Source organism: Mirounga angustirostris, unplaced genomic scaffold (assembly GCF_029215605.1).
Source record: "Mirounga angustirostris isolate CCGP_5_RB_7025 unplaced genomic scaffold, mMirAng1.0.hap1 SCAF_12, whole genome shotgun sequence".
NCBI lineage: Eukaryota > Metazoa > Chordata > Mammalia > Carnivora > Phocidae > Mirounga > Mirounga angustirostris.
Window position 1 is genome coordinate 6290360 of NW_026991720.1, and position 15085 is coordinate 6305444.

The 15085-nt window shown below is 54.6% G+C and overlaps 1 protein-coding gene across 1 annotated transcript; it reads right to left on the reverse strand.

Annotated features, from left to right (window-relative positions):
* Positions 1–638: 638 nt before the first annotated feature.
* On the reverse strand, positions 639–4525 carry AOC1 (amine oxidase copper containing 1). Its single transcript, XM_045865071.1, has 4 exons — positions 2941–4525; positions 2026–2311; positions 1543–1675; positions 639–911 (listed from the first exon to the last, which is right to left on the reverse strand). The coding sequence occupies exons 1-4, from the start codon at positions 4523–4525 to the stop codon at positions 639–641; spliced, it is 2277 nt and encodes a 758-aa protein (XP_045721027.1).
* Positions 4526–15085: the final 10560 nt, after the last annotated feature.

The following is a 15085-nucleotide window of genomic DNA, read 5'->3' on the forward strand; positions in this document are numbered from 1 at the left end:
TTGCCTGTCTTTCTGGGGTATCTACATCCCGAAGCTCTTTCCCCACCAGTGCAGAGAATGTCCCTGCCCATACAATCACCCGGATTGCATTGTGTGGCTGTACATTGTTTATTCACACCCGCGGGTCTCTCTTGGAGATGACGTCTGGGTTGCTTCCAGACTCTGCTATTACAAAGGGCGCCACAGTGAATCACTGTGAGCACATGTCTGTCCTGTGTTTGTAGGGAGACCCCTGGGATAAAGCCCTGGGAGCTGGATCAGTGTGTCGCAGGGTAGAGGGGTTGGCAGTTTTGCCCGCTTTCTGAAGCATCCTCCTATGGCCGCAGGACTTTGCCTGCCCCTCGGCCACATCCCGGAGTCCTCCGCAGACCCCGGAGAGGGAGCTGCCAGTCTTTTTTTTAAAACCAATCTGATAGGTGAATCTAGTATTTCAGTGAGCATCACTTGCCTTAGCGATGGAGGTCTTTTCTGGGGTGGAGTAGACCAAGGTGCAGGGAGGTCAAGGCCACCTGCGTTCTCATCTGGGTGCGTCCTCCCCCCAAGAAGCAGCACACGGAGCTGAGCCCCCAGGGCTTTATTGCCTGTCCCTGGGGGGCACCTGGGCTTCTACATGGGGTTAGTTGGGGGCAGAGGGTCCTTCACACAGGCCTGTAGATTCCATTGTAGCTAAAAGGGTCAGGCATCAAGCAGTCCCCCTCCTCCTCCTTCGGGGTCCAGCGCTGGATGTAGTTGGGGCCGTTGTTCTGGGGCCACACGATCACGGTGTCTCTGGATGCCAGGGATGGGTCCTCAGGGAAGAAGTTGAAAGGCCGGAGCAGGAAGCCCACGGAGTTTCCGGGTGTGGCCGTGTTAGGAATGTCCTCTGAGTGGGGGATGTGCAGGAAGCCCACAGTGACCCAGGCCACCAAGTCCTACGGGAGACAGGGGTGGGCAAGCGCTAAGGAGGCTCAGAGGGGGAGGGGTGGGCAAACCCCTCAAGCCCCATTTTTTTTTTTTTTTAAGATTTTATTTATTTATTCACGAGAGAGAGAGGCAGACGGAGAAGCAGGCTCCCAAGGAGCAGGGAGCCCGATGCGGGACTCGATCCCAGGACTCTGGGATCGTGACCTGAGCCGAAGGCAGATGCTTAACCATCTGAGCCACCCAAGCGCCCCCGCAAGCCCCATGTTTAAGGAATGGGCAGACTGCTGAGCTCGTCCATCACACAGCGAGCTGTGCTCTCCACCCTGGGACCCTGCCCAGATCTGGTCTTGGTCTAAGCCTGGAGGAAGACAGGACCAGTACCTTATTTTCTCTCTCTTTTTTTTTTCCTCCTTTTTTCTTTATTTGAGAGAGAGAGTGCGCGCATGCACACACACACACACACACACACACACGCAAGCTGGGGGGAGGGGCAGAGGGAGAGGGAGAATCTCAAGCAGACTCCCCACTGGGCATGGAGCCTGACTCGGGGCTTGATCCCATGACCCTGAGATCATGACCTGAGCCGAAATCAAGAGTCAGACACTTAACCAAACTGAGCCACCCAGGCGCCCCCAGTACCTCGTTTTCAATGTTCTCATTGTTATGAAGAAACTCCTCAAAGACCACAGGTGGGTCCCAGGGGTCGTTCTGGTTATAGATGCTGCTACTGCAAACCTCTGACTCCCGGTACTTGGTCACTGCCAGGGGGTACCTGCCCAGAAGAGAAGCCAGGTGGCTCTGGGTGTCAGGGGGCCTTCCAGCCCTCCCAGAGACATCTGCAGGGTCAACGATGGGGGGAAGTTACTGTCTTCCCCCCATTGTGAGATCATCTCCTGGGGGTCAGCCAGACCGACCAACCGTCAACTGAGGCTCAGGTGCTCGGCACGGCTCTCCCCTCCCCCTCCCCAAACACAGAGCCCCAGGTCCAGAAAACACACACACACACACACGTTCACCAGCCCAGATATACCACCACATAGACTCAGAATCTCATAGACAGACACAATGACACACAGAGACACGTGAATACTAGCCCTCCCCCGCCTCCCAGGCCTCCCTTACCTGGCCCAGGTGACAGCCCGCTCCTTCTGCCAGCCCACGGGCAGCACCTGGTCGGCCATGGAGTGGATCTGTAGCCGGTAGCCGCGCTTATGACCCCAGCGGTTCTCCTTGGGACTCGTAAAGAGCAGGTACTTGGGCAGAAGCCGTCCGAAGCGGAAGGCCGCCTGGCGCTCCCGGTGGTAACTTGTCTGCTTCAGGGTTGGCTGGACCAGGTGGTGTCTTGGGCTCCAGGGGTTGGTGATGTTTTCCAGCTTCATCTGCAGGGTCTGGAAGCTGTTCTTGGTGCCTGCAGATGCGCAGGAAGAAGGACAATGAGAATGAATCCCCCTGACCTGAAATACCCTCATTTCTGTGCTGGGATCTCCATCCCAGACCACATCCAAGAACAAACCATCAGGAGTGGAGCGAAGAGGATGTTGGGGATATGCACTGAGCGAGCTGTAGGGTAGAAGGAAAGAATTAAAACCAAAAAATTAACAGAGGAACTAGAAGACAACTCAGAGTCAGGCCTGTTCTGCAGCCAAAGCCTGTCATGATGCCCTGCCATGTTTCATGGTGACATTGTTAATGCAGGAGATAATGAGTATTGCAGACTACATAGCCCTAGGCAGTGACATTTCTTGCACCCTTAGGCGTTGTCCCACCCCCAAGCCCACATGCACACTGTTCTGCCCCATCCAACCCTCTAAGGGTCAAGGAGCCCCAGGGCCAGGGCAGGGCCCACTGCCCGCATTCAGGGCCATGGACATGCTGGTCACTTCCACTGCTTTTCAGGGGCACATAGATGTCTAGCACCGTAGTTTGCAGAGAGGCAGGCTAAGCTCCTGATTCTATGCCTCCAGGAAAGTTTCAGCACCATCTCCTGCAGGAAGGCAGATGTTTGGCTGGGAGGGTGATTCCAAGCCTGGGTCCTACCTGCCACGTCCAGGTCCACGCGGTAGTGCACTAAGTGAGTGTGCATGTTGCCAAGCAGGTGCGTGTGCAGGCGGGTCCCGTAGCGCAGCCCCTCGGGGGTGTAGAAGGTGGCGTGGACGTAGCCGGTGGCATGCATCTTGGCCTCCATCACCCCATTGGCGTAGAAGATGAAGTCCCAGATGTAGTCATAGTTGTAGACCGTGGACGTGGTCCGTAGCACCAGCACCTGGCCTTGCAGCCCCGCGTAGAAGTGGAAACCCCCACTGAAGTTGGAATTAAAGTGCCGCCGAAGGGGCACTCCAGTGGGCAGCTCAAAGACGCAGAGGGCTCGGGGGTAGTGCACGGGGCCATCGGCGTCGTAGTGGTGGAGGGCATCCAGGAAGGTGGCCGTGTCCGGGCAGTCGATGCCGGGCGCTAACTCGTGCGTGACGCTGCCCAGCCCCCAGCCCACGTCGATGTAGTTGGTCTGCATGCCCGCGGGCGTGTGCCCTCCATACAGCGCCGCCGCCTCCTGCACGCTCACTTCATAGGCTATGCGCTCGCAGCCGAACAGCACGTTGAGGACCTGCAGCCCCGAGGACGAGCGCAGCCTGAAGGAGACGCTCCAGCCGCCGTAGAGCACGGTGTTGCCCTCCAGCCTGTAGCGGCGACCCTGCGGCTGCACCAGGCGGGGGCCGTTCGTGGGGGTGGGGGTGGGGAAGGCCCCGCGCGGCTTGTAGGAGGAGAAGAGGGGTGTTTCCTCTGTGCCTTGCCCGTCCTGGCCCTTGGGGGGTAGGTCCTCCAGAACCACCACGTCCACCTGGCCCTCCTCATACTTCCGGGCCAGCTCCTCTGTGCTCTGGTAGAACTTCCCGTTGTACCAGACCAGCTCCACCGTCCAGTCTTGGGCGTTGGTGCTGCCGTGATCCAGGAGGAGCTCCAGCCCCGTGGGGTGCAGGAAGTAGCCTTCTACAAAGCGCTGCAAGATGAACCAAGAGCGGCGCTGGCCGGACGCCACGCCCCGAGGCGCCACGTCCGTGAATGTCAGGCATCGCGAGTGACAGTCTTGGAAGGAGAAGCCTGTGGTATTGAGAAAAAATCGGTGCAGGGGCTTGGTGACCTTCTGCAGGGCCTGGGCCAGGAGGGTGTACTCGGCCCCGGTGACGGGCCTGGAGGCCCAGGTGGTGTGACGCCCCGGCTTGGGGGGCAGCTCTCGCATGTAGTGGGGCCGCGGCAGGGGCCCCACCGCGAACTCCGTGACATTGGGATGCGCCTGGGCTCCGAAGAAGATGACGGCTCGGGCCTCGCGGACGGGAGGTCTTCCACCGTCGTCCAGAAATTTCAGTACGTGTTGCTTCTTGGGCAGCAACATCTCAATGAGGAACACGGAGTTTTTGGCCATAGTGGGTTCTCGGGAGGGCTCCAGCTTCAGCTCCTCCTGCGACCAGAGGAAGCTGCGCACGGCCTTCAGCTCTTGGGCGCTCAGGTCCTGGAACACCGCGGCCTGGCTGTTCGGGGTCCGTGTGGGGCACTTGGCCGTGGCCAGCGCCTGCAGCACCAGGATGGCAGCTATGGCCCAGCCGAGGGCCAGGGTCTCTGGCTGCATGGCTCTGGAATGCAGTAGCAGAGATGAACTTAGTTGGTTTATGGGAGGAAGTGGGTTTCCACTAGGCCGGAGCTTTGGATGGCGATGTCCCCCGCCTGGTGGTTTTCCTACAGACTCAGCCCCCTGCCTTCGCCAACCCAGCTGGAGGCAGGCCTCCATGGCAGCTGGGGACCTAACGCTGTTTAGATCTGTGCTTCCCATCGATTTTTTAAAAAAGATTTTATTTATTCATTTGACAAAGAGAGAGAGCACAAGTAGGGGAGGTGCAGAGGGAGAGGGAGAAGCAGACTCCCCGCTGAGCAGGGAGCCCAATGCGGGGCTCGATCCCAGACCCCAGGGATCATGACCCGAACTGAAGGCAGATGCTTAGCCGACTGAGCCACCCAGACACCCCTTCCCATCAATTTTAATTCTGCTCTCTCCTTGCTCATCTGCAGACCCCCGATAGTCCCGTGCATTTTCTTACCTATATAAATTCATTTTGCCCTTTTCTCTGTATTTTCTCAGCATGGCAGAACCTTGGGTTCTTACCTCTCCACCTTTAGATTATGAGTAATCCAAATCCAAATGCCTTAGAGTGCTTATTGTGTCATTGGGGATTGACGGCAAACTACATTTTTTGATACAATACAGTAGTTTTTATGTAGATATGTTTTGAAATTTAGTGTAGAAGTTCACAGAGTCGACACCAGAGTCAGGCTGCTTGGGCTCAGGTGCTGGTGCGACCTCCCACTAGGACCAGCTGTGTGACCTTGGGTAAGTGGCTCAGACTCTCTGGGCCTCCACTTTCTCAACTACACTGGAAATAACAACCATAGCACCTCCTAGAATTGGTGTAAGAAATTAATTGGACAATAAGGATAAAGCATTTAGGACAATGTCCACCTTCTAGGAAGCACTCAGGAAACGCTAGCTACACTCCTTTTTAAAGTCAACTATGGGGGCACCTGGGTGGCTCAGTTGTTGGGCGTCTGCCTTCAGCTCAGGTCATGATCCCGGGGTCCTGGGATCGAGTCCCGCATCCGGCTCCCTGCTCAGTGGGAAGCCTGCTTCTCCCTCTCCCGCTCCCCCTGCTTGTGTTCCCTCTCTCACTGTCTTTCTCTCTCTGTCTGTGAGACAAATAAATAAAATCTTAAAAAAAAAATAAAGTCAACTATGAAGATACAGTCTCTGATGCCAACACATTTAAAAATGTAAGCAACGTGAAGTAATTGGACTGTGATTAGGCTGTAGGCCTGTGGCTTTGAGGGTGAGGACTGGGTGGCTAGAGGCTTTTTTGGCCCTTCTGGTGGGGCTCTCCAGTTGTGGCTGATTGACTATCCAAACAGGGTGGAGCCATCCCAGGTGGCATTTGGGGATATGCCCTTTCCCTTCTATTTTGGGGGGCTGTGGTCAGGGTCTTCGCCTCATTTTCCCACCCCCAGGGCTGCCAACACAGTCCCCTCTGGTTGTCTCGTCTCCTCCGCTGGCCCTGGTGGGAAGTCCCCGGACTCATATGACCTTGTGTTCTCCAGCCTGAAGGGCATGGGGGACACTTAGCGGCTGCTGGGGTGAATCCAGAGCCAACAAAAGGATACAGGGTGAGCTTGTGTTCTGCTCTTAAATTTTGTCAAGCCTCCTTTAAAAAAAACCCAACAAAGATTTTGCTTTTTATTTTTTTTAACTTTTTTTTTTTTTAAAGATTTTATTTATTTGAGAGAGAGAGAGAGTGAGCACGAGAGGGGAGAGGGTCAGAGGGAGAAGCAGACTCCCCGCCGAGCAGGAAGCCCGATGTAGGACTCGATCCTGGGACTCCAAGATCATGACCTGAGCCGAAGGCAGTCGCTTAACTGACTGATCCACCCAGGCGCCCAAGATTTTGCTTTTTAGAGCATTTCTAGGATCACAGCAAAATTGAGAAGATGCAGAGATTTCCCAAGCACTTCCCACCCCCACTCACACACCGCTCCCCAGTGAACAAATCCTTCTCCAAAGTGGGACTTTTGTTACTATCTATGAATCCACGCTGACACATCGTTGTCACCCAAAGTCCAGAGCCTCTGTTAGGGTTCACTCTTGGTGGTGTACATTCTATGGGGTTTGACAAATGCACCATGACATGCATCCATCATTATAGGATCATACAGAGCCGTTTTTCTGCCCTAAAAATCCTCTGGGCTCCACCTGTCCACCTGTTCATCCCTCCCTCTCTCTAATCCCTGGCAACCATGGATCTTTTCAGTGTCTCCATAGTTTTGCCTTTTCCAGCATGTCATACAGTTGGAATCACAGAGTATGCAGCTCTTCCCAGATTGGCTTCTCTCACTTAGTAATATGCATTTAAGTTCCTCCATGTATTTTCATGGCCACTCCCTATTTTATAATCTCTTAATTCCAGATTTCTTTCTGCTTTGCTAAGGAGGGAGATGTGCAGGTGATCTGTGGCCCTTTTAACCTGAACTTGGCTATTCCTTTCACTTTTACCTTTCCTAGTACAATCTTCTGTTCCAAAGTCCAAGCGGGCAGTGGGTGAGGTGAACAATGGCAATGAAGCCACCGGAGGAGGGAGAACTTGGTGGCCAGTGGGACCACAAGTGAAACATGCCTTTCCTCTCCACTTCTCATCCCCAGCACCCCAAGAATGGCATCAGGCCCTGGCTGTGCCCTTCCTATCTTGCCCCTGGGCAGTTTATACCTGCAACCCAGTGCGCTGTGCCCTGGAGTCCTTCCCTCTGGGTTCCTGCCCCTTGCATTCTGGCTCACCTCCCCCTCTGTGTCTGTGTTTCTCCTGCCCCTCTCTCCATGCCCTTCTTCCCATGCTCCCCTCCCTCCAGCCCCCCTGTCCACTGCCCCCAGCATCCCCCATCAGAACGCACCTGTGTGTTCTGCTCTGGGCTCGCCTCTGCTGCGTTGTCTCTGACCCCTTGAGCTTTATGGCTCCATCAACCCTGCCCTGGAGGGAGGGACAGGGTGAGGCACAGGCTGACCAAGGAGGGGGACCTACAGCTCAGGGGTTTCCCAGTGGGCAGGGGCATGGGGAAGTGCACAGGGCTCTGGCTGTTGCAGCCTGGGGGGCTCCTGTTACCCCTTCCAGGTACCCACGCCTGGAAACTCCTCAGTCCTTCACCACTTTAGTGACCAGGGTCCACTTCTGTTTTCCCAAAAAGCCCACTGTCTTTGGTCTGATTCCCTCTCATTCCTCCTGCCTCAGGAGCATCTTCCTCAAGAGTCAAGTATCGTCCTCCCTGTTTCGAGCTGCATTGTGCCATGATCTGATAGGGCCAGTGGCAAGTTTCAGAGGCCAGAGATAAACACGAGGGCACGTGTACTGGCAAGTAGCCTCCCTGAAACAGATCAAAGGGCAGAAGCAGGGGCTGGTACAGATGGACACCAACATCCACAACAGAGGATTAGACCCATTTGTAGAATAGGGACCCAGAGACAGAATAGGCGGGGAGAGAGAAGCCACTGAGTTAGTCAGAAGGTCTTGTTAGCCATCTCTATGGGAAAGGACGGAGGAGCTGGCTGGGGACAAAATCACTCAGGGTGGCTGGGGCTCTGGCCCAGAGAGCCGGGGGGAAAAGGGAAACCGGGAGGTGGGGGGTGGGTTGCAGCACGATGTGGCTCAGGGAGACGGTAAGGTAGACATGGGTAAAGGGAGGAGCTCCTGGTCAGAGGGAAAGAATAGAATCAGGAATAGTATGAGGCTTGGAAGAAGATCATCCCCTGATCACCAAGTCTTGATTGCTTGTTCTTTGGTTGTCTTTTGTCTTTCTCATCATTATCTCCCTGCTACTTGCACTGCAAGTCATTTTGGTATTTAGCGGCAGCTAGATGAAGGAAGCAGAAAACAATTAGTCAACCTGTTACCTGTTTGCAATTCCAGAAGGCTTTCATGTCTTCAAGGAAGGGGATTAGCTTTAAATGCTAAGATGATGATTTATATAATGACTTCCCTTACATCCTTCCTCCTTCATTGGTCTGAAGGATTGAGACTTGGTTATGGGCTCACCAACTCCATGGAGACTTCAGGATGTTGGATCCAAAGAGAGTTGTAGGAACAACTTGACATTGAGAAGTACAGTCTGTTTCTGTTCCACAAAGGACATTGTATCCAAGATAATGGAGTGAGGACAGATCAGGGGAAGATACTTGTAAAGATTAGAAGAGAAAGGGACCATACATAAAGGAATGAAGCTTGACCCTTAGCTCACACCATACAAAAAATTAACTCAAAATGGATCGCAGACCTCAATGTAAAAGGCCAAACCATAAAACTTTTAGAAGAAAACATAGGCATAAATCTTCTTGATCTTGGGTTTAGAAGGGATTCTTAGCCATGACTCAAAAGCACAAACAACCGAAGGAAAAAACAGATAAATTGGACCTCATAAACTTTTCTATTTCAAAGGACACCATCAAGAAAGTGAAGACACCCATAGAATATGAGAAACTATTTGCAAATCATGTATCTGATAAAGGACTTGTCTAGAATATATAAAGAACTCTCACAACTCAACAACTCAGTGGAAAAAGGGGGAAAGGATCTGAATATATGTATTTCTCCAAAGAAGAGGCACAAATGGCCAAAAAACACTTGAAAAGGATGCTCACCATCATGAGTTATCATGGAAATGCAAATCAAAATCACGATGAGATATGAGGTCACACCCGCTAGGGTGGCTGGAATCAACAAGTCAGACAGCAAGTGTCGGTGAGGATGTGGAGAAGTCAGAAAGCTCACACGCTGCTGTTGGGAATATAAGTGGAGCAGCTGCTGTGGAGAACAGTCTGGCACGTCCTCCAACAATTCCACACAGAGCTGCCATCTGATCCAGCCACCACACTGCTAGGTAAAGACCCAAAAGAAATGGAAACATGCCTTCTTGTAACAAATGTTGTAGCAAATTGTAACTTGGAACAAATGTTCAGCACACACTTACTCCCGGTAGCCAGAAGGTGGAAACAACCCAGAGGTCCATCACCTGATGGGTGGATACACGATGGAATGTTATCTGGCACTGAAACAGAGTGAAGTACTGATTCACGCTACAATGTGGATGAACCTTAAAACCATTCTGCAGGGGCGCCTGGGTGGCTCAGTCGTTAAGCGTCTGCCTTCGGCTCAGGTCATGATCCCAGGGTCCTGGGATCGAGTCCCGCATCAGGCTCCCTGCTCGGTGGGGAGTCTGCTTCTCCCTCTCCTTCTGCCTCTGCTTATGTGCTCTCTCTCTCCTTCTCTGTCAAATAAATAAATAAAATCTTTAAAAAAGACATTCTGCTAAATGAAAGAAGCCAGTTAGAAAAGACTACAAATTATATGATTCCACTTAGATTAAACATCCAGAATAGGCTAATCTACAGAGGCAGAAAGTAGATTAATGGTCACGTAGGACTGGGCAGCAGGGAGTGGGGGGGGAGGGGGGGAGGGGGAGGGGGGGGAGGGGGGGGGGAGGGGGAGGGGGAGGGGGAGGGGGAGGGGGAGTGATGGACATAGAGTTTCTTTTTGATGGGATGACAATGTTCTAAAATTGATGGTGGGGAGGGTTACTCATTTATGTGAATATACTAAAGTCCATTGATGATTCACTTTCTGGGTGAATTGTATGGTATGTGAATAACTCCAGAGAGCTATTTTTTTTTTTTTTTAAGTGAGAGGGACTATATCTAGAACATGCTAGGGAAGCCTACAAATCAGCCAGAAAGAGGAAGCAATCCCACCGGAAACACAAGCAAAGAATCTCAAGGCCACTTACACAAGAGGAACCCAAAAAGCCCCAAGGGCACAGGAGAAGATGCTCCAAGGTGGTGGCTATTAGAACAATGCAATCATTCGACGAGATTTCATTTTATACCCCTTGCTGGCAGAAACGAGAAAGCTGGATGATACCCAGTGCTGGCCGCAATGTGGTGAGATGCGAGGCTCAAGCCAAGCTTGCGGGGAGGCAGGCTGAGGACCCGGCCCGCTGGAGGGCCAGCCCCGTATGCGGGCCCCGAGCCAGCACTACACCCCACAGGACGGAGTCATGCTGCTTTGGGCATATATGCCAGTGAGATTCTCACGCAGATGCACCAGGTGGGACACAGACACGCACCGTGGTGAAGCTGGGGAGCCGGAGGCCGCCTGGGGGTCCATCGCCAGGCCAGCGAGTGGGAGGCAGTGCACACCGTGGGGTACTGCGCAGCTGGTGGGTGTCCACACCGCAACTCCCTGGGGTGGGCCTTAGGAATGGAGGAAGAGACAGGACGAATGATACAGCATGATACCGTGACATAAATCGAAACACCAGCACCAGAAACAACCTGACACATTTTCAGGAACAGAGACAAAAAATAAAGGATACACTGATACATGAGAATTGTTGCCGGGGAGACACACACACACACACACACACATGCACACACACGCACAGGCAAGCACATGTATGTATACATATGCTTACACCCATGTAAACACAGACACTTTCGTGCATCCGAATGTAGATGCCTACATATATAAGAGAGACAAGAGAGGCCTGATATGGCCAGTGATGATGCTTAATTCTGCAGTGGATGTCTATAAATAAATAACAGAAGGGTCTGAGAAGAAAGGTGAGAGGCTGCAGTTTATCACCCCAGGCTGGAGACGCTCGGGAGCAGGACCCACTGCAGGTCCCCCACCTGGGAGAGGAAGGATGGTGAGGGCAAGGAGTAGCTTTGCATGCAGGCAGGGAGGTGGGACACCCAAGCATGGATCTCACTTTTTATTTAAAGGAGCACCTAAAATGTACATTGAAAGAGCAATCATAATACAAGGTAGCCCAGAAGAAGTGCGACTTGAGTTATGCCCGACGGTGAATCCCGCCGGAGTTTGGAAAGAGATGCCCCTCGGGACTGCGAGCCTCTCGAGGTCGGGGGCTTTGTCTCCTCTGCGCCATGTTCCCAGGGGCGCCATAGCCAAGCACCACAACTGGGGGGCTTACAACAACAGTTTTGTTGTTTCAACAGTTGTGAAGGCTGGAAGTCTGAAATCAAGGTGTTGGCAGGACAGGGCTCCCTCTGAAGGCCCTAGGGGAGCCCTGACCTCCTCCAGCTTCTCGTGTTGGTGTCAATCCTTGGCATCTCTTGGTTCCTTGGCTGGTAGACACATCATCCCGCCTCTGCCCCTGTGGTCCCATGATGTTCTCTGTGTGTCTGTGTCTCTGTGTGTCCCTCCTCTTTGAAAAAAAGACACCAGTTACTGAATTAAGGGCCTGCCCTACTTCATCTTAACTAGTTACGTCTGTGGTGACCCTATTTCCAAGTAAGTTCAGAGTCTGAGGTTCTGGGAAGGACATGAAATCTGGGGGACATGATTCAACCCAGCACAGCCTCTTGACATTCCCACCTTGCAGATGTGAGTCCATGGCAGGTGAATGAATTCTGAGCCCTGAGCTCTGGGCTGCTGACTTGCAGGCTCACAGAGAAGAGTCTGTGTGGAGGAGGAGGGGGCCCTGGGCAGGGGACATGTAGGAGCAGAGCTGCAGGGCTGAGACAGGTAATGTGTTGTCAGGACCCTGAGCAGGGTGGGGGTTCTAGGTGGAATCGGGCATTGCGCCCAGGAAGGCGGTGGGGGAGATGTCCAGGAGGGTGTGGACAGGGTGAGGGCCACGTTATGCACTCCTGTAGAAATGTGGGAATGGGGACAGGCCTGAGGGCTTGCCGTGGACACCATGGGGCGGAAAGATGTGCCTTTAAGAATGACCCCAAGGAAATGGAGACAAAGGGAACCCTTGGGGCAGAAGTGCTGAGTGAGCCCTTGGTTTTGACTTCAGTGGGGGAACTGGTTGGTTTTGACTTGGGTGGGGGAACGGAGGTGTGAACTTCTGGAATTCAGGCTCATTGCTTTGCTACCAGCTCTTTTTCCGAGCTCACCATGTTCCGTGTCTGACTGCTGGTCCCTCCCTGTTGTGGGTGACCTTGATTTCTGAAGTAAGTCTGTTTCTTCTTGGGGTTAATGATTGGTAACAGTTACAGATAACACTTGGGCACAAACTGTCTCTTAAGTTCTGGGCGACCTGCCTCTCTTAAAGGTGCAGGACTTTGGGGATGATGTTGTAGGGGGCAGGAAGTCCAGTCTGGTGGGGAGGGGCAGCGTAATCCATGAAGCTGGATCCAGTGGTCCCAGTCGGTTGGCCAGAAGTCATAGCTCACAGTTTTCCCATTGCTAAATCTTGATATTTTGTTTCCAGAAAGTCACAACACACCAGAGATCATTGGAGACCATCTAGAGAGGGGGATTTTTTTTCTGCAGGAGAGCCAGAACTCCACAGGGGCCTGCATCCGGGCCTCTGCTCCCCGGACGCGGCAGGACCCCCGCCCACCCACCACCCAGCTGTGACAACCCAAAATGCCCTCGGACATTGACAAATACAGGCCTATTTGCTTTGCCGCGCTTCGCTGTATTGCCCTTTGCAGACGTTGCGTGTTTCACCCACCGAGGGTTTACGGCAGCCCTGCCTCCAGCGAGTCTGCTGGTTCCATTTTTCCAACGGCATTTGCTCACTTTGTGTTTCTAGGTGAGATTTTGGTAATTCTCACAGTATTTCCAATGTTTCCATTATTGTTACATGTGCTACGGTGATCTGTGATCGGGGACCGTGGATGTTACTACTGTGATTGGGGTGCACGAACCGCATCCACAGGGGCTGATGGAGGCGACGGAGAAACGGCATGTGCGTTTTGACTGCTCCACCGACCGGCTGTCACCCCCCTGCCTCCCTAGTCCCCGGTTAATAACCCTACAGTGGCCTCTGGGTGTTCGAGTGAAAGGAAGAGTCGCAGGTCTCTCCTTTTATTTATTTTTTTAAAGATTTATTTATTTATTTATTTATTTATTTATTTATTTATTTATGAGAGAGAGAGAGAGAGACTGCAAGCACAGAGGGGAGGGGCAGGGGGAGAAGGAGAGAGAGAATCTCAAGCAGACTCCCCGCTGAACGCAGACCCCAGTGCAGGGCTTGATCTCACGACCCTGAGATGGTGACCTGAGGCCAAATCAAGAGTTGGATGCTTAGCCAACTGAGCCACCAGGCGCCCCATATCTCTCCCTTTAAATAAAAAAACTAGAAATAAGTAAGCTCACTGCTGGCCTGGGGACAGGGACAGTGGTCTGGACAGGAGACCACCCCGGCCACACATCCCCTTACGCCCAAGCCCAATCCAGAGCGAGGCCCGCACTCCCCTCCGCTCCGGGGCGGCCGAGAGGGGAGACGCGCACCGGGACACCTGACGCGGGCGGAGGCCGGCTCCGTAGCCAGGAGCGCGCGGAAGCGGCCAGTTTTCCAGAAGGTCGAGCTGAGCTGAGCGACGAAGGAGGCCGCGCGAAAGCCCGGATGCTCCGCGCCGGCGGAGCGGCCCTCTCTCCGGAGAAGACCAGCCGGGCCCTCCCCAGCCGCCGAGGACAAGGCAGCGCCGGCGGCCCAGCTCCGCGGGACAGGCCGCCCTCTCGCGAGGGGCCAGCGCGGCCGGTGACCTGCCCTCGACGCCGGCGCTCGGGGCCCTTCTGAAAACCCTCGGGTGCCCAAGGACGAGGCTAAGCGCGCTCGGCCCGTGCGCTCGAGCCGAGGAGAAGAGGACGAGGAGCGCGGCCTGACGCGGGCACCGACGGGCCGCACGCTCGGGACAAACGGGACCGGCCGAGCACGGGGGTTCCCGAGTCCCCTCCCTGTCCGGGGGGACGAAGGACCCGGCGCGTGACAGCAGCTCGGCTGATGCGGCGGCGGCGGGGCCCGAGAGCACCGACCCCCCTTCCGAAGGCAGCTGTCCTGGGGGGGAAAGGCGCCCGCCGCGGAGGGCGAGCCGTCGGTGCGGGGAACTGCACGGGTGTCCGGGGAACCCGCGCGGCCGCGCCCAGCACCCGGGGGGACGGGGGGGGGGGCTCAGGGGCCGCCAGCGCCGCCCCCACCCTCCACCGGCAGGAAGACGGCCCCGCTGAGAGCTCCGGGGGCGGGTGGCCCGTCCGCAGGGGGGGCTCTTCCCGTGAAGTTCTGCTCGTGGTCGTGGCGGACGCAATGTCACCGCACAGCCCGCAGACCGCAGCAGCGCGCTCGTAACCCCCGCACTGGGAAACCAAAACATTCCCGGGACCCGCTTTCTTGCACTATTAGCTGCCCCGCGGGGGTCGGAACCGAACCCGCAACATCTCCCAGGTGCGCCTGTGTCTCCTAGGGGGCAAAAATGCCCTCCTGCAGGGAACCACTGGCCTGTGTTAAACCCTCCTGATTTGCACCTAGAAGCGGGGACAGCCTCCCCCCTCCCGCACCTGGATCTCCCACTCTGTCTTCCACCTTTTGTGAGAACATCTCGTTCGTGGCACACCCCTGATCTCCCAGGCACCTCCCGGCCCCGTAGTCCAGCCACGGAACCATGCCAGGATGGTGTGTGTGTGGGGGGGACTCCTGGCCTCTGTCCCTTTGTTCCCTTGCCTGAAAGCCTCTCTCTCCTCCTTCACTTACCCAGCTGCTGCAGCCCAGGCTCAGCACCACAGCCCCTCCCTCAACCTGTCCTACACTCTCCAGGCAGCTGTGACTTCTCTTTGCCTCCAGGGTGGGTCCGGCTCCC